The sequence below is a fragment of the Amblyomma maculatum genome, chromosome 3, assembly GCF_055883805.1.
Source record: "Amblyomma maculatum isolate TAMU_Amacu chromosome 3, ASM5588380v1, whole genome shotgun sequence".
Taxonomy (NCBI): domain Eukaryota; kingdom Metazoa; phylum Arthropoda; class Arachnida; order Ixodida; family Ixodidae; genus Amblyomma; species Amblyomma maculatum.
Genome location: NC_139346.1, coordinates 80,523,077 through 80,548,547, shown reverse-complemented (window position 1 = coordinate 80,548,547; position 25,471 = coordinate 80,523,077). Strand labels below are relative to the sequence as shown.

Below are 25,471 nucleotides of genomic sequence, written 5' to 3'. Positions count from 1 at the left end.
GCTTTCATCTTCCATACCTTTCGCCCAGGAATGTTTCATCAGCCAGTTTGCCTTGAAGTCGGGCTTTGTGTGTAGTACCAAGCGTGAAGGGAAAAAAAGGGGGGGGGGGGAAGGGATGGTATTTTTTTTCTAGTTTGTTTTACATTGCAGTTTTTTTCCTCTCCTCTACTCTTTTGCTTTGCCTTTAGCTCCGTGCAATTCTCCCTACATCATCCCCGTTTCTTGCGTTTGCAGCCATTATGTAAGTGCCCAGCAGACACCCAAGGCTCGTCCTTCTGTCTAGTGGCTCCCATATTGTTATCCATAGCTACATCCCTCAAGCCAGCAAAAACCAGAATGTTGCTGCAGAGACCCCAATTACTCGCCTACAAATGCCTCATTCACGCGCCCCATTCAAAATATTGCGGCTGCGACCAATCCACAATATCCCCTCAAGCACCAACTTGAGGGGTTGCCCATTTACCACGAGTGCTCCCCTGGCTACTGTGCACGGAGCTCATAATATGCACAGCAACACACAGTACTAAATATTTACGGTTGTTATTAGGCTAGCAAGCCACTTACACAAGGAACGCATTTTGATGTGACTATGGGATCATAAAAAAAAACGATGCATCTAGCATGACAGTGATTTTTCACTTTCACCCTATCACAAGTTCCTTGAAAAACCAGTCTAATCCTGAGCTGAAAAGTTGTTTCGCACACCTTTTATATTTCAGTACCTATAAAATGTTGCTATTTTGTGAATATATTTCAAAATCAAAATTTCTTAACAGTCTCACAAATTATTTTTTTTTCAAAAATGGACAATATTTTGTGCTCAAATTAAAAATAAGATTGTGTCTGGAGAAATAGTATTGTTTGCAGAACAAAACAGCACACACGCAAAAAAGCACCAATATCGCTCAAATTTATTGTGCAATAAACGAACTGAGAGTTCACCTAAAATTACAAGTACAATAGCCCTGTGTACATGGACTCGACAGCACCGGGTTGAATCAGCGTTGAGTAAGCAAGGTCATCATTCTCGACCCGGCAGATGTCTACATGAACTCGCTTTAGTGAGTAAGTATCGCAGCAGAGCGTATCATCGAGATTCGAAGTTATTGTGCAAGTTCTTACTAGTATTTGATCCCATTGCCTTTTACTATCGAGAGCTTCGATTATTTTTTATCGTTGATGAGCGCTAAAAAGCATTCATTTCGAGTGACGCTCGTCGCCGCTCCAGAGGCTTTTTCATACCCCAGAGTTCTCCATAACTAGACTCCCTGACTGGACAGCGTCTACATGCGTTTAGATAAGCGGGTCAAACGAATTAACCTACCCCCTGCAAGCGAGTTAACGCGACCCGCTCCGCCGCCTATTTTACTCGACCCGACTGTCTATACATGAACCCCACAACTGATTTTTCACTCGACAGACGTACTCGACCCAATTCTGCCGAGTTCATGTATACAGGGGTGGAACGCACGTGTAACAAGTAACAATGCTGCTAAGAATCCAATCTGCTTTCTTCTGGCTCATCCAGTTTTCTAAAAAAAAATCTTGTCTGACAAAGGAGGATATTTGGAGTTAAGCATCTAAGCAACACAAGATCCATATGCTTGCTCTAACGCATGACTCCTCAGTGCACTTATAGTTGCAATTTGCTTGGTCATGTGGCAGTTCACTAAACCGCCTGACTAGACATGACAATAAAAAAAAAATCGGGGGATCATTTCTACTTTTATCAAGACATGCAAAAGCTTTTTTGTTGTTGACATGGCATTCAGAGACTGCGGGAGGTTGGCAGTTTTATACGTCTTATTTCGTTTGGCAGTTGCAAGGGGATGTAGAAAAAGAAATATGAGTAGGGAATGTAAGGGGTGACAACATCTCGAAATGAAACTAATGGACCAATGATGCACTCTGCGTATCTTAAATGGCGTCACTGGTAACACCAAATACACAAAATCGTCCTTGATTATGACAAATTTGAAGCCCAGGAGGTGAGTTGGTTGTGGGCACGTAGTTGGAAAAGGGCAGTCCCTCTGAGAGGTAGGCGGCAAGATCGCTGCCACCCAATTATGGGGAAAGCCCTGGCAAGCATGCAGGCAAAGGTGCACATATATAAGAGCAATAAATGCACAAGGAATGCACGCCTGAATGAGCAGCCGCAGTAATAATTTCCTTTTGCCTTGCAGCCCACCCCACCTGCACTGTAAGCAAGTCTGCTCTGTTTTCCGAACGCAGAAGCATATGCAAAAACAAACAGAATGCTCTCTAAAATTTACAAAATTTGAACGAGTATTGCATGATGATCTTTCTGCAATTGTCTTGCTCTAGGGTTACAGAATAAATTCATTGCAGCTGCGAATAAAGCGAGTTGGGAGCTAATGGCGAATCTCAATGGCTTGGGGAGAAAATTATTTAAAATTGTCACTTTGAGCAAAGTAAATAGCCTGGTTTAGATCAAAGTAATAATACATCTACATGGCTGAAGCCAGTGTAGGCAACCAGAAATGTACAAGCAGTCAGTAACTGCATGTCTGTATGAACAAATACATACAGTGCAGGCAGCAGTAATGAAGGGAGAGTGGAAGGCAAATAACCTGAGCAATACTGAATGGCTTTCTTCTCTGCAACCTCAATACAGGCTTCCTGCGAATTCTTCTAATGCAAGCATAATCAAGTATGCTAAATATTCCATCACTTAAAGCACCTGCACTCCCGTGTTACGCAAAGGACAACTACTTCGTCAGTTCAACAAGTTATGTTTGTTATTGTGCTATTACACCACAGGTTCACTCAATCGTGCCTCAACTTGAAATAGTCACATACTGTTGAAATAAAGCAATGAAATATAGCACCAGCTATTAAAGCACTGCCAGAGACATGAAGGATATTATTTTCTGCATACTGGTGGGCAAGACTTCTGAACAAGTAAGTCTTGAGCTAAAAAGCCAGAAAACGTCATATAGCATGCAGTCATATAGCAAAACGCCAGCAGAGCATTTAAAGCCTTTATATAATGCAAAACAAAGGCAATGCGTCATACCTACCGAGGCAATGTTTCCTTACACACAGCATGTTTCATGGCAAGGCTCCCACAGTTGTTGACAGGTTTGCAGCACCAAACTTTTGATGATGTTGTCTGCTTCACATTCAGGCAGCACCCCTTTGATGACAGATTGCTTGTGCAAAAGCAGTGCGATGATACAAGAGGAGCAGCTGTACTACGGGCGTTATAGAGCAAAGAGCCCTAAATGCAAGGAAAGAAAGTCTCCATTAAATCGATGCCTCTAAATCATCATAACAGCATACCACGGCTCTTCTCTGTTTAGTTAATCTATAATTTCAATTGAAAGCTGTCTCAAAAAATGGACTAATTGCAACTCTATGTTACACTTGGTATAACATAGCTGTGCCAGGGCGGTGGAACAAAATTAAAAGTAGGCACGGGCGCCAAACGTGTGCTACACAACCGACGCGAATAGAGGTGTGGACGGGCATAAATTTTGAGCTCGGCCCGGACCTCACGCTACAAACCCGAACCCGGCTTGGAACTGAAATTTCCTGAGCCCACCCAGCGCTCACACTAAAGGCTCCGGCCCTGCTGGACATGCTATAACAGACCAGTTGCAAAACCTACAAGTCGGCTTCCCTGTGAGGCAGGAATTCGTGCACAGTGGCGGGAGAACCTGATTCAGGAATAATAGTTAGGTGCAGTACATGCATCTACCACAGTCCACGCTGCTTGGGATGCAGTTCCCCACGCACAGGCCATTGTCAGAGAAAGGTTTTCGGGCATTCTTGACACTGGAATAAAGGGGGGAGCACTGTCACCCTAGGGGTGAAGAATGAAAATTTAGAAAAAGGACACTAACCGGAGAGGGTAATAGTGGGGCGACAATGCGCACGCGAATAATACTGTGACGAATGGGCAAGAGGTGCGGGAATTACCCTAGCCGTCAGGCGATGTGCTAGCACTGTACCCAACTGTTACCCCAAAGTCTATGCCGCCATTGTGCAGGAATGTCTGCCGCACAGGGAAGCTGACTTGTAGGTTTTGCAACTGATCTATTGCAGCTGAAGCAACGATACAGAAAGAAAAAAAATAGGCGACAATCCCTGGCGATGCATCGCGCGACGACGACGCCAACGCCTGTCGCTGCCGCTGGTGCACATCGCACAGAGCCAAGGACCTCAGCGACAGAGACGCGTTTTCAGCCTTGCTTTTTTAGCGCCGCCTCTTGGTTTGGCAAACGAGTACAGTTACGCTATATCCAGTTTCTTGCTAAACAGCAACACTGATGAAATTTCTTGAAAAGCGTCGAGCCCCTCCCCCCCCCCAAAAAAAAAAGTCCCAGCGCAGCGGCGTGCTACTATACTGCGATGCAGACATGATTGAAATCATGTGGCGTTTTTCTGCAACTTTCGAAAATTAGCAATATCTAGCCACACTAGCCTTTTTTGTTTTGCAATACTACCCTACCAAGCTTTTACTAAACCGTCTCGATGCGCTCATATATGCACGGATCAGACGAAATGAGCGTCTGCAGGATTTTCACTCATACCGGACTAGGGAAACTTTGCATACAAACAAAACAAAACAAAAACAACGAAGGTGAGTACCCCAAAGCATTTTGCGATTGGCTGCCTCGCGAGCTGGTTCCAGCATCATGAGCGATTTTCTAAAAACCCAGAACCTGGGCGACAGCGCCGAGCGGCAATGCTTTAGCGGTCCTCAGCGCACTGCGCATCGTGCTGCCGCGCGACTCATGCGGTTAGTGTTTTATCGCACCAGACACGAGAAAATATGCTTTTGCCCGGACTCCGCCGACTCCGCCCGAGGTCACCCGAGCGGCCGAGCCACGCGACGGCTATACGCCGTTCCAGCCACTGTAACGCCGTGAATATCCGAAGCTGGCTATTAGGGCTACGATGCCACGCAGTTGTTTACTTTAGGAAATCAGTACTCTGCAAAACAGCAACAGTTTAACTTGAAATCAGCTGCGAAATGATCGGGATCAAGTCGCGCACACTTGAGAACCACTTTTGAAAAGTTAACAACGTAAGAAATATGCTAAAAGAAGACAAATCTTCCTAGCACATGGCTTACGCAGCCTGCAGCAACAATGATATGTAAGACAACGCTTGTAATTAAAAAAATACTCCATCTAAGAGGCTTATATTTTGCTCCAATATACACAAACGCTTTATGAAATCTGAATGAAAAAATTTGAAAACTTGCATGGAATATTTCTTGAAGAAAGAAGCATTTTCCGTGCGCGGTGCCACCAAACGTCGAGCCGAGCGAACAAGTGGCCGTTGGATGGACGAAAGAACGGAGCGCCCTCTTTGAAACAAAATACAACTGTCGCCGTCATGCCGGCTAAGCGATTGTCGCGTCATCCTTCGAGCTTTTTAGTAATGGCTTTTTCAGCAGCTCGATGGTCTCGGTTTTGTACCCTCCGTTTAGCAAGCGTTTCCTAGATGACAGGACTTGAACCAGCCTTGAAGGATGCGCTGCTGCTGCTGCTGCTCATCTATGTAGGGCTCTGTGCCAGCAGCGAAGCGCGTCGTCGCCCTGGAGAGGCGCCTAGCTGTTTTGTTTACAACACCCAAACCTGTTCAAGTTGTATTTTGTGAATGCTGTGTTCTGCTACGAATAGTTTGCTCCCTTTTAGCATACCGCCCGCAGGGGGCACCTGTTAAAGCAGGTGTTTGTGTGTTTTGTGCGACACCACGGACCCCGAGCACCCACGCTTAGCCCCAGACGGCCATAGACGTCCGACGGACGCCGACGGACGTCCGACGGAAGTCCGGTTATGTTCGATATACGTACAGCGGACGTCCGTCGGACTATCGTTCGTGGATCCGGATCGCGTCCCTCGGACGTCCGACGGACAGCCGGAGGCGGACATTCGGACGTTTCCTGGAGCTTCTCCGCAGGGCCTCCAAATGTAGAAATTAACAGCATCAGTGTAAGCTCACATAGCATGTGTGCCACTTATGGATATTTAAACTGCATATACGCAATTTCAACGGCTTCATGTAAATAAACACATTTGGCATGCGGAAGGAAAATATAACAGCTGCCACACTTTGCACTGTCAGCATCACTTAGAAGGCACTGCATACTGTGCAATGTAAATTGAAATAAGTGGCACACATGCTATGCAAGGCAATACACCGATTTGATGACTGAAAGCATGCAAATCAAAGTACATGTGCACACCATGAAGTCCCTATATGCTAACAGCTCACATCAATAAACTTTATTGAAGAAAAAATTCAGACCGTGTCGTGCATTTTACTCAGAGTAGAAAAAAACTGATGGACCAGCCGCAGCATAACTTCTAGACCGCGCTCGTTCCAATGTTGGTATTTGTGATCCTGGAAAAGAAAAAAAGTTACCCACAATGATCGATTTATTGCATTTCACGTTACTCATTTGCCTTCTAAAATTACACAGGCATGGCTTGCCAAGAAAAGTCAAAATTTAGGACCTGATTGCAAGAATTGCTCTGAAAAGTTAAATTAACCTTAACAGATGCTCAAACTATACAAGAATTAGCAGCTAAAAGCCCACTGCAATGCATGAAACATGCATGTATCAAAACTATGCATGAAGGATGCCGCACTTTAAAACACAGCCAGTGCACACTGTCCCAGCTGACACTAGATGCAGATGTATTCATTTCAAGTAGCTAGAAGAAATTTCTTCACTAATTTGATTACAAATGTTTTAAAGTAAACAACAGCATGATGGCATACCTCATTGTACTGCGTGCAACAACCTTCTTGACACTTGCCCTTTCAGAAGCATGGCGCAGCCATGACCTGGCCGTCCTCTCTACATCGTCTCTCGTACTGTTGGGAAAACGTCTCTTTATGGCAACTGCAAGAAAATGGTCACCAGTTTTATAGCAAATGAACGCTGATGTGTATATACACAAGGTACCCAAGACACATAAGAACAAAGGAATACTAAATTTCACACATTCATTAACCCGAGAGCAAAAATATGAACCCACTTTTCTAAATATACTTTAAAATAAGGTACTAGTAACTAGAAGCCACATGCCCGCAATGTTCTACACCAGCTGCAGAGTTGGATGTTCGCTACCTGCTGTACTTTTACAGGGCTAAGAGCGCCGAGGACACGAATTCTCCAGGAAGTAAGACGGCGATGAGGAAGGTCGATTTTTTCAAGTGGCTAACGGATAACACTAAAAGGAAAAGCCTTCTCCAGTTTCTGGCTGAAAACAATTTGCATGACTTTCTATAGTATGCCTTATGGTAAGTTAGCAAAATAAAAAGAACAGTTAAAACTCAATTCGACAACAGTTCATTCAGAAGTTCGGATAAGTTCGTCTCACATTGTCTATTTCAAATGAACCTCCGGAAGGAGGTATGAGCACACTACAAGAGACTGTTTAAAAAGCCCTAATCAAAACCTAGCTTAAATTCTGCAGACTCACTCTCAGCCCTTGCACCTATGACAATGACATGCAAGTGACAACTTCAACTGCACTCTTTTTAACTTTGCACCAGGACAGCAGCGGCCAGTGAGGCAATTTTTCAAATGCCAAGTGTGTCGCTAGTATTTTGTCCCCCTCCCCATTTTATTTTGCCTGGTTCCTTTGAAATGGGCGAGTTCCTTCAGTGTACCAAGCAATTGTCATGTGCCGTTCATATAGCACACGGGCTGACACCTCCTCGCAAGTGATAGTGCCTTATTTGTGGATGGTGACTGCAGCGCTTGAGCTGCACGACGTCACACTATGAAGAATGTGGGAGGCCCTTACGATTCTGCAGGAGTTTCGATTTCACACCCATGACAGCACGCATGCAAAAAAGCATTGATAGAAACGTATAACAGTCACTTTCACATCATTCCACTCTGAAAAGCAGACATCCACTGCCTAGTCTTCCACTAAATAAATTCATTGCGATAGAAGTAGTTAAGTTTTTAGGAACAGTAATTCGAATACTGTGTTCGGCCTTTCGAAATTCGAATTAATGAGATTTGGTGAGAGGTACTTATGCGCACCTAACTTGCATAAAGGATGACATTTACATATGCATATGACAAACCAAGCAGAGGCATCGCAAGTTCATTACATATCAATTTGGTAAATTATTGCATATAAAATGGCTGTCTCCCATCTTTACATTACCAAGAATATTGAGGAATGGGGTCAAAAAACTGATGAAGGTGAACAAGGTAGAGGAAAATATATACTGGGTATTTTGGTCAGCTATCGAACATTATTGAAGGTAAGAGTTTGGAATGGAACAAAAAATGATCACCCAAAATCGCAGCTGCTCCCACCTTTATGATATCGGGTGGTCTTGTTAAGTCTCACAAACCATCAAATATTTAGTGCTCTGCCATGTCAGCTACCAGCTATAACATGCAGCTCCTAGGCAGTGATTCTTCACTCACAATGCCAACAGTGACACGGCATTTTCTTTGCAGCAAGGCCTTTAATACTATGATGTTCCAATATATTCAGAAACATAATATGGGCAGGACATAATTTGCTGCAAATATCAGAATGGCAGGCATTTAATTGGTTTTACAAATTACGTTTTCATTAACTTTTCTGTGGTTTGAGCTACTGAGGAGTTCGAAGGATTCTCTAAAGCACTACAGCACAAGAAAATGTGGCACTTTTCATTTTTACAGAACCAAAACGTGCATTAGATATCTACGAAGTTTAGTGGATGGCAATGGGATGGAAATTGGCAAATGTCCGTACTTGCAATGCCTATGGTGCCCAGTTGAAATGCCTACAGTACCTAGTTTGAATTGCTGGTGCTATGCTGTGCCATGTTGTTTACATTATTTTACTTTGCTTTTTGTTGATGATAAAAAATCTTTTTAAATTTTATTTTTTACCATCTTTTGCTTTGCCTTTTGTGCAAGGAAAAAAAAGTTGATAAAAAACTTTTTTTTTATTCAAAAATAGTGCATTTCATGGCAGTTCAAGCTTGCCTACTCACACTGGAATCATCCGAATCTACAGGAAAGGGGATGCCCAAGCTTAAAAATTAGACAATTTATAAGGTTACTTACAAGGTGATTGCAGAGCAAAGAAACTTACTTTTGTCAATCTAGAGGGCAGCCTGTTGTTTATCAACTGTACTTAATAATAGAACTGTAAGGTATTTGAAGTGAGCTACTGTTATGCTTACAGTGTACAGTAACAAAATTAGACCTCTTCTGATCAGCAGTGGCTTTTCTCGGAGCACAGTTTGCAGCAGCTTTGATGTCAACTCCAACCCCAAGGATGCTTGTGCCACGCGAAGCAAGACGCGAGCCTTACACCCTGATCTATCCCTATGGAATAATTCGCAGAGCATACACACGGCCATGGAGCGGCATGTAGAAGTGCGCCCCTCTTTCTGACAGCCGGCGCGATGTGACTCGTTGCGGGGGCAGCTTAAGCATTACCCACAGTCAGTGGTGGCCTGCTAGTATGCCGACACGGCTCATATCGCAACAGAAGGTGCATCTCCAGTGTGGGTACACCGTATGCACACTACAGGAAAACAGCTCATATGTTGTCATGTTTTATATATTGAATTACCTATATATCAAAATATTTCATGATCCTCGTGACGTTATAATCACAGATCGACGGCATAAAGTTTGATGGGATAGAGGGCTGCACCTGGCAGTAGGAGTGGCATTTGCCATGCACTGGTACAAAGTTCTGTTGCTGATGGTGGTGATGGCTTAGTTCACTTTAACAAAAGCATATACATATACATGATGTGCGAAAAGCAAGCAGCACTTACCAAACAAATGTTGACTGACTCGAAGGTCCACAAATCTCTTTTTTCCTTTCTTGCCATGCCAAGAATATTCAGCTGCCAGCTTGTCGGTAAGCAGATACATTAGCATACGTTTTGTCGCCATATCAGGGTTGTGGCCACCCAACTGAATGAGTTCATTTACCTGTAACAATTTACGCAAGAAAATTGACCAGATTAGGCTTAATTTATCACTATTACTATACACAAAAATTGCAGATTTTTGCAAATCCTTCAAATAATGTGAAAAATTAAAAAGCAACCTGCATCTACAGCGCTGCTACTTCCAAATATGAAGTAAGCACTGGAAACAGGTCGTATGCTCTACCACCTAAGCTAATTTCTCTGTAGGGAATTTCTGTGGTGTAAACACTTTTTTTTAATGTATCTGCAAGAAAAAATTGTAATCACGTGTCAACCAACGAGAATGCCATCCGTTCTTGTCAAGTAAGCTGAGACTCCAAGTGGTCCTTGGGGTAAATGCTCTCTCATAAGGTGGAAGTAGTACACCAACCCCTCTCAGTGCACTTAATTCAGCAGCAATGGCGGGTAGCTGCTTTAAGACTACCACCAAGCACATTTATAGCGCACCGTAATATTCAAAGCAAGCACCCCCTTAACTTCACTCCCAATTTCACATTTCTGTGATTTTCAAAGCAAGCACTTCCCTCTCTTCCATCACCTCCCTGCTGCCTACCTTTGTCATGCACTTCACCCAGGCAGCACTGCCAGCCCCATCCAGTCCCAGAATGCAATCAAATCTCAACTTTCAGAAAAATCGCAAACAAAAACAACACCCCCAGGGGTTGCGTAGGGAAATCGCTGCTGACAACTGGTGTCCGATAACAACACGAGTGAAACATGCAGTGCAAGCAACCGGAGGAGCATATGACTACTGTTTAGGCGGGAGCCAGAGACGAAATGAAAAAAGACAATTGATAACATGTTTAAAACAGCACGCCGAGTGAAAATGGCAGCGGCGGATGTCGATCAGTTTGCAACAAGAACACAATGCATAGCCGCTCGCCGACATCTTGATGCACAGTTTTCAGCATGATCGCCCCGATCAGAGATGCAATTTAGATACATGTGTACTCCAATCTACTTTTTTTCGGACAGGAAATTTTGCCATCCAAAGTTTTGAGTGCATTCTATGAAAGTACCCCCCCCCCCCCCCCTTATGGTAATTTCGGCGTGTGAGAAAGGGGGTGCTTGCTCAGAATTTTACGGTACTTCATCACTGTTCTGTTTAAAGCGGTCAGATGAATGTATTCTAATGCTGGTGGCAACTGATATTTCTTTTTTATGAATCAACTGCATGTGCACACCACTGAAAGGCATAATTCATAACAATGCCAACGCACCAAGGTTCCAACTTTGTCAGGAGTGAGATCTTCCTCGAAGTCAAGGAGTGCATCTGCTGTCTCAAATGGCCGTTTAACAAGAGGCTCAGGCAGAGGGACTGGCTCTCTCCGTGTCATATAAGCATTTTGAGCATCAGCGACTTGTTGCACACTAAGTCTGATTATGTTGAGTAGTCTCAAAACTTGGATCTGAAATTCTGAACAGTAATTAAAAGAGCATGTTGATTAGCACTCAATAAGAAACGTTTTTAGCAGCATGAAAAAAATGAGGAGAAAAATACAGAAAGTATTATTCCAGTGAAGCTAGTTCATTTAATAATTATTACTTGTAGCTTTATGAGTTTAACACTGCAAAGCAACACTGGATATCAGGAATACCTCCTTGCAGGAGTCCGTATAATACTGACTCCCAGGTAAGATTTATTCAAAGTGCACAGGACACAGGTGCATCTTGTTTTGCCTGTGTCAAAACATTGCAGCCGCAGCTGGCATCAAAGCTGCGTCCTCAGGATCAGCAGTCAAGCACTGTAACCAGTGAGCCACCATGGCAGGTTCACTGAATGAGATGTCAACACCACAAACTTTTGTCTGCGTAATTTTTTAACAGCAGTCTAGCTGTCAGCACAAGATGAACAACACTCGTCTGTTTTTGAAGTGCTTAATGCTGAGCATATGCATGTTTCATCATGCAGAAACGAACTCGGATGCTTCTCATCTCTTCATTCTACAGTATAGAACTTGGCGTTTTAGGCTCTCTGGGCATTGCCATATTGTTCACTGGACAGTCGTGTGCACTTCGCGCAAGCACTGTGGAAGCTGCAGCGAAACCGGTTTCAGACTGTCCAGAGAGGAGGAATTTCAACAACTCCCTTGCTCAACACAAACGTCTATACAGCAAGGTGAAAAAAGCTTCGAGGCCTCTTCTTTCGCCGATTTCACCACAAGCATTCTTACCACAACATCAAGCTCGGTAAAGACAAGCTAATGTATGCAGTATATAGAAAACAAAAATGGATGCTGCAAGCAAAAAGAAAAAGGAAAGACAAATAAGCAAGATACATCTTGTGATCTTTGTTTTTGCTGATATCCACACTGCATGCAACACATACGTAACAAGTCCCATCAGTGGTCTAAAGACCTTATAGGACATATACTACCTCAATATAAATGAAAATGAAATCTTGATTACCGTGTTGCGACAACTCAGGTGAGCGCGAGGATACCTCTGACCCAAGCACAGAAGCATGTCCTGCAAAACAGTAGCAGCCGCAACCGATAACAAATTGAATTATTTCTATTTTATCACAGACCACATTACTGAAAAGCAGAAATAAATTAACAATCACAGATAAAAATACAGAAGCGTGGCATGTTATATGCTAAGGCAATTACAGCACTGTTAACTTTGAGGGTGCTTTCAGTGTTTTAAGAAAATGCAAGGATTCCTTGAAATATACTTCTAAATCGAAAAACATTATCTAGAACATATTTCAAGCCATTGCGGACATAGTTTACTACAAACTCATTCATTACAGCAGCTATGTAAGTAAAATGTTTTATTTCACTTCACACAGTTGGCCGGTTAGTACCAATGGGAAGTGCAAACCGATGCGCAGGACAATGTCATTTCTTGAAACAAATCTCGTTCTCAAAAGCTGTACAGAACACAAAAAAGTGGCACCTTTATGCCATAAAACAAAAATGAGTTTATTGGACGTGCTTGGAACAATCGCAACATTTACTGATGTTGTGGTGTTTATGGTGCCAAATTTTAACTCCTTATGATATTCTAGTGGTTCACGCAAATCTTTTTGCTGCATCAAATGACGCAAGAAAAAAGAATCACCTGCCATCTATTTATTGGTTGGTTTGTGGGGTTTAACGTCGCAAAGCAACTCAATCTATGAGAGATGCCGAAGTGGAGGACTCCGGAAATTTCGACCAACTGGGGTTCTTTAACATGCACTGACATTGCACAGCACACGGGCACCTTGCTTTTCGCCTCCATCGAAAAGCGACCACCGAGGCCGGGATTCGATCCCGCGTCCTTGGGAACAGTAGTCGAGCACCGTAACCACTGCGCTACCCCGGCGGGTGCCATCTATTTATTGTTACCAATAGTGATAAATAGAAATAAAATGACTGCTGCGGTACGATGGAGCAAGCACTTCGGATTTGATGGCACGGTCACTAAAAAATATTGCCAGTAGTCGCTACATATGCACTGTTTGCTTAACGCATTCACTTTGTTTTGTGCGAAAAAAACACATCCTTAAGTTGCACACCTTCACAGAATGACTTCACTTGAATAACTGATGCATCACCCTGTCCATGGATTTGAACCTCCCAATGGAACGACTCAATCAACTGTGTAATTACTGCAAAAGCAGTACAACGACAGCCAAATCGAAACCTCGGGTGGCTGCAGCTACACTGTGAAGAGTTGTAGCTGATCTGCTCATAAAAAAATCAGCCAGCTTTGAAATTTGAATTCACGTTGCCCCTATGCCACGAGCAGGAGCTGCAAACTCTGGTCGCGCCTTTCATATGGGAGGGTGATATCAGAGTCAGCCCGCCAGAACAGTTTGCGTTCTCGTTACCCCTACGACATGCAGGCACGTCCACATGGCTTGGTTGAAGCGCGGCTTTACATGTGGGCTAGAAGCTTACATTCTCGCCGCATACCCTAAGAGGATGAGCTTAAGTGACACCAATAATGTAGCACCTTACACTGATAGGGCGTGACAGGGGAATAATGTAGCAGGCAAAAGAAGCTTCCGCCGTTGCTTTCGCAATTCAACTAGAGTTAACCAGGGGTAAACCACAATTTTTTTTATTCTTTAATAAGTGCACTTTAGTTCACCAAGTACACATTATTACACAGCAAAGTGTCATTCACTAAACCCCCATTATTTTGAAATTTCAGATAATTCGAACAATGTGGTCTTGGCTGACGCACATACAAGTGTTTGGCCTGGTATGCTCATTAATTTTAACAATGAGCAGGATTACTCCATTTAATTTGGACAGGGAATATTACTTAAGCCACCAGCAATCACCAAAATAGACCTCCCTGAAAATCAATTGCATGAAACGCATGTGGCCACATAGTGCGTACTATGGCAGGCATGACTATGACAAAGTTTCCCATTTTCTAAGCACGCTCCAGTCACACAGTTTCAGTTGTGCTTTTACTTAACACCATCCCATAGCTGGAATCGGCCGTGCACGTAGACCAGTTGTGGCATTTCGGTCTTTTTATTTTGGAATGGCATGAGGCTGTTCAAACGCCTACGCATATATCAATACCTCATGTGCAACCCTGTGCTGCTTTCGGTATAGACTGTACACTGGTCACTTGCAGTTTCACCACACTGTGAGCCTCACTGCGATGCTTCACCATGTGTACTGTGTGGTGAAACATCCTCAAAACGCGATAGGGATGTCTTTTGAGGAAGCACCGCTGCAGCTATCACACTACGAAAAGTATCACTTTACAACTTTGGATTACTTCTTCAATATGCTGGACAGTGTGTGCAAAGCAAAGCACTCAATGAAACCAGAAAAAATTGTTCGCATTCGGGTTTCATATCAAAGGCAGGCCAACATTATTGCGGGTATTCAACCAATAAAATTGCTGGGATGCAAATGGCCTCACAATTTTTTCAATCCCATTTAATATTTCAAAGTTTTGGTTGATCCAGACATTTTTTATGGTTCCGAATTAATGAGGGTTTACTGTACAAACTTGCGAGTAAAATCTCTTTTGCATTGTATTTCAAAAGTGTTCACTCAACCACTTAAATTACACCTGTAAGGCTCAAAACACTTCATCTATCGTTTAACTTTATTAATCTGGACATAGTCCTCAAAAAATTCCTTTTAGCTCAGAAGTGCAATATTTAATGTAGCTTTTGCTTTGTTGCAGCGAACAAACCACAATTGCTGTCTGCTTTGTATGGTTACAAAAAATGTCTCGAGGTTTATTTGAGGGAATAATAATAATTGGTTCACAGGAAGGGAAAGGCGCAGTATCTGTCACCTTGCTATGTGGACAACTGAACCGCGCCGTAAGGAAGGGATGAAGGTGAGAGTGAAAGTGGAAAGAGAGAAAGGGGAGCCGTAGTGGAGGGCTATGGAGTAATTTCGACCACCTGGGGATCTTTAACGTGCACTGACATCGCACAGCACACGGACGCCACTTCGTTTCGCCTCCATCGAAACGCAACCGCCGTGGTCGGGTTCGAAGCAGGGAACTCCGGACAGTAGTCGGCCGGCCGTCTTACCACTGTACCACCCCGGCGAGGCAATTTATTTGAGGGAATGCTTATAAAGAAGAGTTTGCAAATTCTACGGACAACGAAAGAAAAAAAAAACATCTCTTTATAACACCAAGACTGATGAAGCGCAAGAAACAGGAGCACTGTTTAGCCAAATTTAAAAAACCATGACAGTAACATTCACACAAGATAGCAGTTTACAAAGGATTAGGACTACCAAAATAAGAAAAACTCCTGTACGTTTAACAGAATAAGCAAAGAGTAGACATAATTACCTGCATTTTCTCCCTCTCTACTTTCAATGTGATGATAAGATGGAGAAGTGTCAGTCTGTGCTGAAATTAAAATTGCTTCATTTCAGGAGCAATCATTTTTGGCATATTTAGTCAGTACACCTACTGCAGCATAAAATAAATCAAATAATGCTAGATGCACAAAACTATAACAAAATCTTGAGCATCCCATTGCATAAGATAAAGGGCTGGACTAGTTGGCTGCACATGCCTATAGTAGATACACTGGGTTTATTTAGTCTATACACCTAACTCTTATTTTGCTTGATTAAGCTTCTGTGATGTACCAATATGAAACCCTGGAAATCGTTCACATTTATTTACACTATTTGTGAGGTGCATTGTAGAACTAATTGCAATGCAGCTGCTTAGTTATGGGCAACATGCATGTGCAGTTCACATGACTGCTGTGCTACAAACCAAAGTTCTGCAAAGCTACAATCAGTTCATAAAACGTTTAACAGAGGACTTCATATTGAAATGCACCTTTCCCAGCTGTGTTGAACACATTAACTTGGTGTTCAGTAACAAAGCATTGTAGTCATGAAATGCCTGCCGCAAGTGCCTTGTGCAGTGACAAGGGCACATCTTTGTTTTGAACGTAACTAAACATTTACTTGGGAGAACACAAACAAGCAAAACTTTACTACCTGAAGCTTGTGATGTGCCTCTTCTCAGCGAATGCTGTTCTCTGCACTGCAACACATTGAGTTCTGAAATTGAAGCGAAGCATTACAAATAATTGGGCCATAAAAATGTACCATGTGCTTCATGCTCATATCATCTAACTGGCCATGATTAGGCAGAATACAACTGGTTACAAAGGCTTATTGCAGTACAGCTGTTAAAGGCTACTTTGTGGTTTGAGTGTCACCGAGCGAGGATTATTAAGTCGTACGCCACCTAAGATCACATTCTCTTTTGCTGCCCTACCAATCCTCCCTCACAGGGACAGCCTGCCATCGGATTGTGGGAGAAATGGGAGGCCCTCCTTGTGTTGAAGGACCTAGACATCAAACTTCGATTAACTGGGGTGCCAGTGCCAGGGCCCTATGTGGCCTGGACATGTGCGCGTAATGTGAGGGCTGGGCGGTGGCACTGGGCTCCGAAGGGTCCGAACTTGCTCGCCAAATAATGTTTTTATTGCAAAAGCAATACTACTCTAGGTTTCGAGCCTTCAGCGTAGTGCGGCCAGTAGCCACGTCTTACCCACGTGACGCTGTGACGTCACACCCCACGTGGGCTGGCAGAAGCTGCCAACTTGGGTCTCTCGTTTTACATGTGACGGTTATGTCAGAATCAGCCTGCTAGGACCCTGGCATTCACGTTACCCCTATAGGCCACTAAGGCACGTTCATGCGGCTTGGTTAAACCAGGGCTTTACATGTGCGACGAGGAAGAAAAAGAGAAGAACGCTCGGTCACTCGCAGCTAATGCTTTCGCTCAATATTTGGGTCAGCAGCGTTGAACCCTTGTAATTTTTCTTCCTTCTCCTAGGAAAGAATATGTACTCATAACGATTAAAATTTTGTTTTCAAATATGTTTAAATTGTTATCGTGACCCTACTCAGAAGCAGAAACGAAATGCTGCCATGCTTAAATTGTTAAAGAAACAGCCAGAAGTGTGACAGAAAGGACATTGCCAACAAGTATTAGAGGTTTAGCGTGTAGGTGCCCAACCATACAAACATATGCACATATTGCAACAAGGCTTCAACATCTGTGCTGCGCATTTGAAGTACGCAGCTGTCGAGACCTGTTTTCAGTCAATGTTTTGAAACATGGCTTGCTGAGAGGCAAGTATAATATGAGAAAGGGTAAAAAGGCAGGCAAAATTATAAACTACTTAATTAAGTCACTGCAGTTCAGCATGCTTCACAGTATTGAGATTCAATCCTAGGTAGTAAACAGAAATTCACCACATCTGAGCTCACCATTTCCGTGCTGCCTCACAACTGGTGCTTCCACAGGGCAACGGGTCAGGACAGCACATGCTTAACAGAAATAAAAATGTCAAGAACAGATCAAGCATTACAAACTTTCCTATGTTACTGTGTCCTTTGTTCTTTAAAAAAAGAAGGGAAAAAATAATTAGCATTTTAGCACTCTGGATGCAAAGTATGAGCTGCATCCATAGGGTATAAATGTTTTTAATAAGATTCTCCCTTTGTTATAACGGTTGCACGCTTTCATGGTGGCCTGCAATAGCCTTGTTTCCTTAAAGGGGATGCAGCAAATAAAATGTTCGATTTCATCGAAATTCTACTACATTTTTTCCTTAACCCTTAAGCACTGATCTATCCCGTAAGGGAAACTTTTAGCAAAATACACAGTAAATATTCAGAAAATGACGTCTTATTTGTTCCGGTTAAAAATTGTGCTTTGCAGTTTTTATGCTCCTGGCGCACTGAATGACACACTTTTGACGACAGAGCACCACCAAATTAGTATCGCAATGCTCCGGTTGTCCACATAGGCACATTTTTATTAAAAAAAGAAAATGCATATGAGGTGCAAATTGAGCCAAATCTAAGCCTGATTTTGCTAAATGAACATGGTTTTGTTAAAACTCATTCCTTCAGCATGACTTAAAAAATAACAGCAGAAATGATGTTTTTGTGCACTACATGACCAACTTTGAGGAGTGCATTAAAGCTGCCAATCGTGTAACATACATATACAGTACTCATTTATGGTATTTCTTGTAATAAATGTTTTCATGGAAATGTACAAGCTGGAATTAAACATTTATTTGCAAAACAAGAGACTATAGAAAAAACTGCTTCATTTAATACAACTGGGATTCCTGTATGGTACGCAAAAACCTTTGCGTACCATACAGGAACCTTTGTACACCTTTGTTATCTAATGACCAAGGGATAACTTTAGAAGAGCTTTATTGTAAATAGAAGTGCACCAGTTAACTTAAAATATAAGTTCCCAATCAGCAAAAAAGGTTACATACGCCTGCTTAGTTTAACATTTCATGCATATATTACAAAATAACTTTTGTCTTGCATGCAACTACTTTGCAACTGCATAAAAAAAAGCATGGAACCTTACGCTGAGGAAAGTGGGCTGGCACTACAGGAGGCAAGACCTCCAAGCTGGTTCCTTACGCTGAGGAAAGTGGGCTGGCACTACAGGAGGCAAGACCTCCAAGCTGGTTCCTTGGCTGCATTCAGAGCTATCATCAGGGTCCCATATTGTGGTTGGCACCCTTTTTCTCTTTTGGGGCAGCTCGTCATCGCTGGTGAGATCGGACGTGTACTGTAACCGCTCTAGTTTCCTTCTTGCCTCATTGTATGAACCTATATGCAGAAAAAAATAGTGACAACAAAAATCGAAATTGTGCACCCAAGAACACAAAAAAGTGAAACTTCATTACCATCTACACAAGCTTAAAACATCAAAAAGCTGTATTCATTGGTAGCTGACTAGAGGTGTCTCATAAGCTGTAGAGACTAAATAAAACAGCTTCAGCCACAGTGTTAACAAAGCTGCATATTTTAACACTATGTTCTAGCTGTGATTACGACTACCCACGTACAAAAAAAGTAGCTTATGAGTACCGTGCAGAAGTAACTCGGGCCGCTATGCACGTGCCCAAGGTGGAAGAAAGCAGACAGTCTGGATCACATTCCTCCTTTGATCCTTGTAATTGCGTCATTATTTGGTCACACATGAACTGCTGTATTGCAGTGTGCTGTCAAACATTTTCGCTCACAACATACAATGCTTTTCACGACCCCAAACAAGGTCTATCAAGCTCAACGACGCGAACATTGCCTTACTGTCACCCCAATGAGCTGTGAGCCTGCAGTCATGCCCTCATTCACTGCAGTACTTCAATTTTTCTTAACACATGAAAAAAATATTGGGCAACAGTCCCCAAGGAGGTGCTTGTATTATCGGGTGCCAGTTAGTATGCCTGACTAAAGGAAAGTACATGCACTAGAACCACTGGTATAGCGTGCTCGTGCTAGTGGTGTGCCCATGGTCACAGTTGGTTAATGCTTAACTTTCATTTAAACCATGCTAAGGTCCCCTTTTCTCTTCCCCCTCTTTAATCTCACGTTTCCCCAGTGTGGAGTAGCCAACTGGAGGCCATTCTGATTAACATGCCTGCCTTCCTCCTCCTATCCATCTATCGAAGGTCTATGTTGAGTCACTTTCACGGGCCACTGTCCACGGTAGTATGCATGAGCACCAGTGGAATGTTAGAATTAACAAGCATCTAACACTCTTACTTGAGCAATTATACTTTTCTTTGTTGCCTAGAACAGTTTCGTGAAGTATATCGCGGCTTTTTTTCTCGTGCCTTTTCTTTCACTCATTTTTTTTCCTCAGCTTATACCTTTATTTTCTACTACGCCCTTTTCTTCCATGCCCTGCTGCCACTTGAATTTTTTCCGAGGGCTCCCATACCCCTTCCTTTTTCAGCAGTCGTCTGCGAGAGCGCCCAAACAATTTGGGGAGAATGATGACTGAACCTGCCATCCTTCAGATTGTCTACATCATCGAGAAATGGCAAAAACCTCACAAGACAGAGCTCTGCCAGCCTATCACACCAGAGCTGCCTCTGTCATTGCCAAGAAAGTCATAATGTTCCTGCTTCTTTGAATTTCTATCAATTTTTTCTTGAGACTTCCTTTTCTCCTGTTGACTTCGACTCCGTTCATGCTTTCATCTTCCATACCTTTCGCCCAGGAATGTTTCATCAGCCAGTTTGCCTTGAAGTCGGGCTTTGTGTGTAGTACCAAGCGTGAAGGGAAAAAAAGGGGGGGGGGGGAAGGGATGGTATTTTTTTTCTAGTTTGTTTTACATTGCAGTTTTTTTCCTCTCCTCTACTCTTTTGCTTTGCCTTTAGCTCCGTGCAATTCTCCCTACATCATCCCCGTTTCTTGCGTTTGCAGCCATTATGTAAGTGCCCAGCAGACACCCAAGGCTCGTCCTTCTGTCTAGTGGCTCCCATATTGTTATCCATAGCTACATCCCTCAAGCCAGCAAAAACCAGAATGTTGCTGCAGAGACCCCAATTACTCGCCTACAAATGCCTCATTCACGCGCCCCATTCAAAATATTGCGGCTGCGACCAATCCACAATATCCCCTCAAGCACCAACTTGAGGGGTTGCCCATTTACCACGAGTGCTCCCCTGGCTACTGTGCACGGAGCTCATAATATGCACAGCAACACACAGTACTAAATATTTACGGTTGTTATTAGGCTAGCAAGCCACTTACACAAGGAACGCATTTGTCCAAAGAGCTGTTAGTAGGCAACTATTTCCTTGCTCATAAGGGTGTTTTTTTTTATTTAAGATGTCACGCGCATATAACAAAGCTAGTGGAAATGATGTTCCCTATAAAACACTGCGGTACTTACCAAACAAGCCCTTGACCTGAACTTCATAGCTTTCCCAAGGCGGTGAATAACAGCACGGCTGATTCTTTTTAACCATTGATTTTACCTTCTCTGTTGACAGTTTTGGCCACATACACGAATTATCGCTGACCCAGGAACTTGGCACTACCTCCACCTCACTCCTGCCAACAAACTCAGCAAGGGCATATGCCATCTGAAAACAAAGGGAAATAAGGACTTCAGTAATTCTCTTTATTATACAGATCTTACTCAAAATAAAGAAACAAACATCTCTAAAATAAGATGGTACACACAATCATGCCATGCCATGTGAAATGCCATACAAGCTGATAGGAGTGACACCAGCATACTTTTGTACCACAGCAGATTCAAGAAACAAGAGCCTTGCGAGAACAAGACACAAGAACACAGGCAGTAAACAGAACATTTAAAAAGACCTTTATAAAGCAAGCAGCTAGCCAGCCTGGGGAACAGAGCAGAAATTAGGTTGATCAGCTTGATATCCAAAATAGCAAAGAAAAGTCAATGTGCAAGAGATGCATAACTAGAAACTCCAACCGAATATACAGAATTAATGGCACTGCATGAATGAATGAAAGTTGGAAAAACAGTGACAATAACTGTTCTGTTAGACAAGCCTAACTTGGCTGCACAACCATCTTTGGGAACATAGTGGCAGCCACGCAGCACAAACTTAAGACTGCACAAGTGTGAACGAAAGATCACTTTCAACCACTTGGCATGACAAACCTGGAAAGGGTTTATTATGAGCAGAAATGCCCAAGGGAAAAAAGAACAACATGCACTGCTACAGTTCAAATTCATCAACAGTTTGCCCACTACAGGCTAGAGGCTTCTCCCATATTCCTCAAATTAATTTGGTCCTGTGCTAGCTGCACCCACTTGACCCCTGCGAACTTAACCTCATCCGTCCACCTAATTTTCTGCTGCCCTAGGCTACACTTGCCTTCCCTTCGCAACAGTTTACCCTTAACGACCATCCTCCCTTCTCGTTACATGTCCTATCCATTTCTTCTTGATATTGATTACAATGTTAATAACTACTTTGTTCCCAGGCTCACTCTGCACACTGCCTATCTCTTAACACTACACCTAGCATTTACCATTCCATAGCTCTCTGCGTTGTCACAGCTATGCAGAACCCTCTTCATTAGCCTCCATGTTTCAGCCTCATAGGTGGGTACAGGTGAGATGCAACTGTTGTATGCTTTCCTCTTGAGCGATACCGGTAAGCTGCTAGTAGTGATCTGCAAGTACTTGCCAAATGCACTCCATCTCAATCTTACAGTTGAAATTATGAAATTAAGGACATGTCTGCCAAAGAAGAAAAACGTTTTAGTGATATAAAACAGCTGACTAGCGCCTGTTAACCAGTGTGGAGCTCAGGAAAAACCAAACACTTTCCCGAGAATGGAAGCATCAAAAGCTTCTTTGGGCACCTCAAAGGCCATGCACTTAATTTCGAGAGTTTGCTTCCAACAAGAATTCCCGTACGCGATGACTCAAAGGGAACTGTATAGTAGTCCTCTTTGCAAAGGAATTCTTGACCAACAACACAGGCTTCATTAGAAGCTGCAAGATATGCAAATGTCTGCACAACAATGACGTGGCTGTCCACAACAACACAGTTGTCTCCCGTGTTGCAGGTCAACGTGAAGTCTTTGAACTTTACAACTTTAAACTCGGGACCTCTACATTCAGGTGGCAGAGACCCAGAACTCCAAGGCTGAGAGAGTTCAACAGAACGCATTTCTTTATGTGCAATGCACGGCAACTGTAGTTTCTCTACCACCCTGTTTCGAAGTTGCTGTATGGTTTTTCATGCTTTCGGAGTTCTTTTTTCAAATGCCGCATATGGTTTTCGAATGGAAATGCACTAAAGGAGTCAACCGCGCCATGAACTTTGACATCGTCAGCTAGATGAATTAGGCAGTGCACATTGTAAGAAACTTGGCTCTCCCCATAGAGCGCTGTAAATGTCACGACAAAATGTTTAAGCAACACCCCAGCATAATCAGCATGAACATGGCACAATTCAGGGTTTGCAAGAATAGACATTGCAGCATGCAAAGCAATGAAGTTGTCAAAGAGCTCGGGCTTTAATGCTTCAGCACAAGAGGGCCGGTGTAGAAGAGGAACAAGCGGAATTCTGCTGCCTTCCATCGATCAACTTCTGCCAGTGAACGTGTGGAACGAGCAAACTCTATGGGGATGTGTTCAAGTTGTTACTCGCTTCATTCATAAGTCTTCTTTCGAGGGGGCCAACACGAACAGTCAATGGCCCAGATAGCCACAACACTATTAACTTTTTCACTACTCCTAGAAGCACCACATGCATGTAGTCAAGAGGGATATCTTTGACAATATCAATTGGGAGCTCTGTCAGGACAGAAGTACCCCTGTGGTGGTCAGGATCTTGCTGCTGTCGAAAGCTAGCATTGGTGAGCTTTTCACAGTTAGCCTCCAAAAAAAACCACTTTGCCATCTCGGTACACACCTTCGCATGTACACTTTGGGCACCCACTATAACCAGTGTGCCCTTTAACACAGAGGATAAATGCTCGCGCTGGTGCATCACATACTATTGCTTTCAAACATACGCCTAATGTGCTGGAATGAACAACTAAACCATTCAGCAGGAGCTGTTTGAGCTCGTTTACGAAAGGCAACAGGAATTAATTTGCAACTGCTGGCTTACTTGAGCCAGCAAAGGCGCCAACAAGAAATGGCGCTTGTTGGCCACAATTCAAAAGAAGGCTCTGAATTGGCCACAACTGAACATTGGTACTTTTTGACAATGGCAAGCCATCAATACCGAAGGACACCATCAGTGCTGGTGGAAGGTCATGCAAGGCACTTATCGAATGCAGCAGTCCTCGCTCAAGCCCGAAATGACAGTAATGTCCAGGCGAAAGTTCAGTAATTGGATAGTCTGAAGGCTGCCTGGGAGTTTTAAGGAGTGTTCGAGCATCAGCGGGTAGATACGAATGGCATGGGTGTTTTCTCAAGAGCTTTAGAAGGTCATTTACTGCGCTCCGTTCAATCCCGTGTTTCAACGCCCAAATCTGCAGCTCTCTTTCCATGCCAAATTCTGAAGCCGGTTCATTAAAGGTCGCAGTGGCACCTTGCGACGCAACGTTAGTATTGTCAGTGACAAATGCGGAATGCTGCTCGCGAGGTGATGGGGTGCAACACAGATGACGACAAGCACCTTCTTCCTCCGATGATGACTCTGACAAACTTGAAATGCCACACCCGAAACCACCAATGCTCTCCTCTGCAGCGACGAATGACGACGCTGTCTCAACTGTTGTTGGTGTGGGGTCCTGTAGCTGCTTGCCTAAGACACTCATGATTTGTCTAGAACGCCGGCGGGCTTTTTCAGCAATTTGCTTTCGTTGTTCACTTGCCATGACGCCAAAGTTGTACGATGTTGGTGCTCACGGCCCACTGTGGGTGTAAAAAGTCTCAGCGGAAGCAAACAAGTCTGCATGTCAGCATTTGAAATGCATTGCTAAACTCTCACAACATCAAACCATGTACCAATGGCGGTGGATGGAACCAGAAGGCATAGATAACGGTTAATTCTCTTTCATGAATACTGCACGAAACAAAGCCTGCCGACATTCTATACATACTTAAATGCCGCCAAATGTGCCTTTACAGAGCCGCTCTGCACTTGTCCTCGCAACTTAATACATATTTACGAGAGTGCATCAAACCATTTGTAGCATTGCGTACTGCATGGAGCCGAGGAGAACCAAGAGGAAATTAAAACTTTAATTGTGAGTTTCGGGTTTCGAGAGTGTCGCCCAAAAACTACTACTGGTGCTACCACCAACAATTCCAAAGCATGAGAAACAAATTTACATACCTCTGAAGGCTCTTTTGGAGAGTCGGGATCACATTGCCACCAGCAGTCACAGCACAAAGAAACGAAATGCAGCAAGGAGCAACTAGACCGGCCCAGGGAGAGACGACACTGCAAACTTCGTCCGAAACCAGCGACACACTGAGCACTGCATGGAGCAAGAAGAGCCAAGAGGAAATTACAACTTTCATTACAAGTTTCGGTTTTCGAGAACATCGCACAAAAACTGCTCCTGCCGCTACTCTCGACTAACAAACATGAGAAACAAATTTACATACCTCTGCAGGCTGTTTTGGAGAGTCGGGATCACACTGCCGCCAGCAGACCCAGCACAAGGAAACGAAATGCAGCAAGGAGCAACTAGACCGGCCCAGGGAGAGACGACACTGCAAACTTCGTCCGAAACCAGCGAAACACTGAGCACTGCATGGAGCCAAGAAGAACCAA

The 25,471-nt window shown here is 43.4% G+C and overlaps 1 protein-coding gene across 1 annotated transcript; it reads right to left on the bottom strand.

Moving 5' to 3' along the window:
• Positions 1–6,232: 6,232 nt before the first annotated feature.
• LOC146195068 (uncharacterized) lies at positions 6,233–25,168 on the bottom strand. The gene is made up of 11 exons (XM_084597671.1): positions 25,028–25,168; positions 21,133–21,325; positions 18,864–19,055; positions 17,679–17,738; positions 16,395–16,457; positions 15,727–15,786; positions 12,361–12,420; positions 11,172–11,368; positions 9,793–9,952; positions 6,760–6,883; positions 6,233–6,378 (listed from the first exon to the last, which is right to left on the bottom strand). Exons 2-11 carry the CDS (start codon positions 21,323–21,325, stop codon positions 6,342–6,344), a joined length of 1,146 nt encoding a protein of 381 aa, XP_084453797.1. The 5' UTR covers positions 25,028–25,168; the 3' UTR covers positions 6,233–6,341.
• Between the last annotated feature and the right edge of the window lie 303 nt (positions 25,169–25,471).

Bases quoted from the DNA above. Each gene is read 5' to 3' on its own strand.
- LOC146195068 (XM_084597671.1), bottom strand. From the start codon at position 21,325: ATGGCATATGCCCTTGCTGAGTTTGTTGGCAGGAGTGAGGTGGAGGTA. The intron at 9,953-11,171 runs GTGCGTTGGCAT...AAATTGTTACAG, and splicing joins CTGACAAAGTTGGAACCTTG to GTAAATGAACTCATTCAGTT. The intron at 6,379-6,759 runs GTATGCCATCAT...TTTCTTTTCCAG, and splicing joins GTTGCACGCAGTACAATGAG to GATCACAAATACCAACATTG.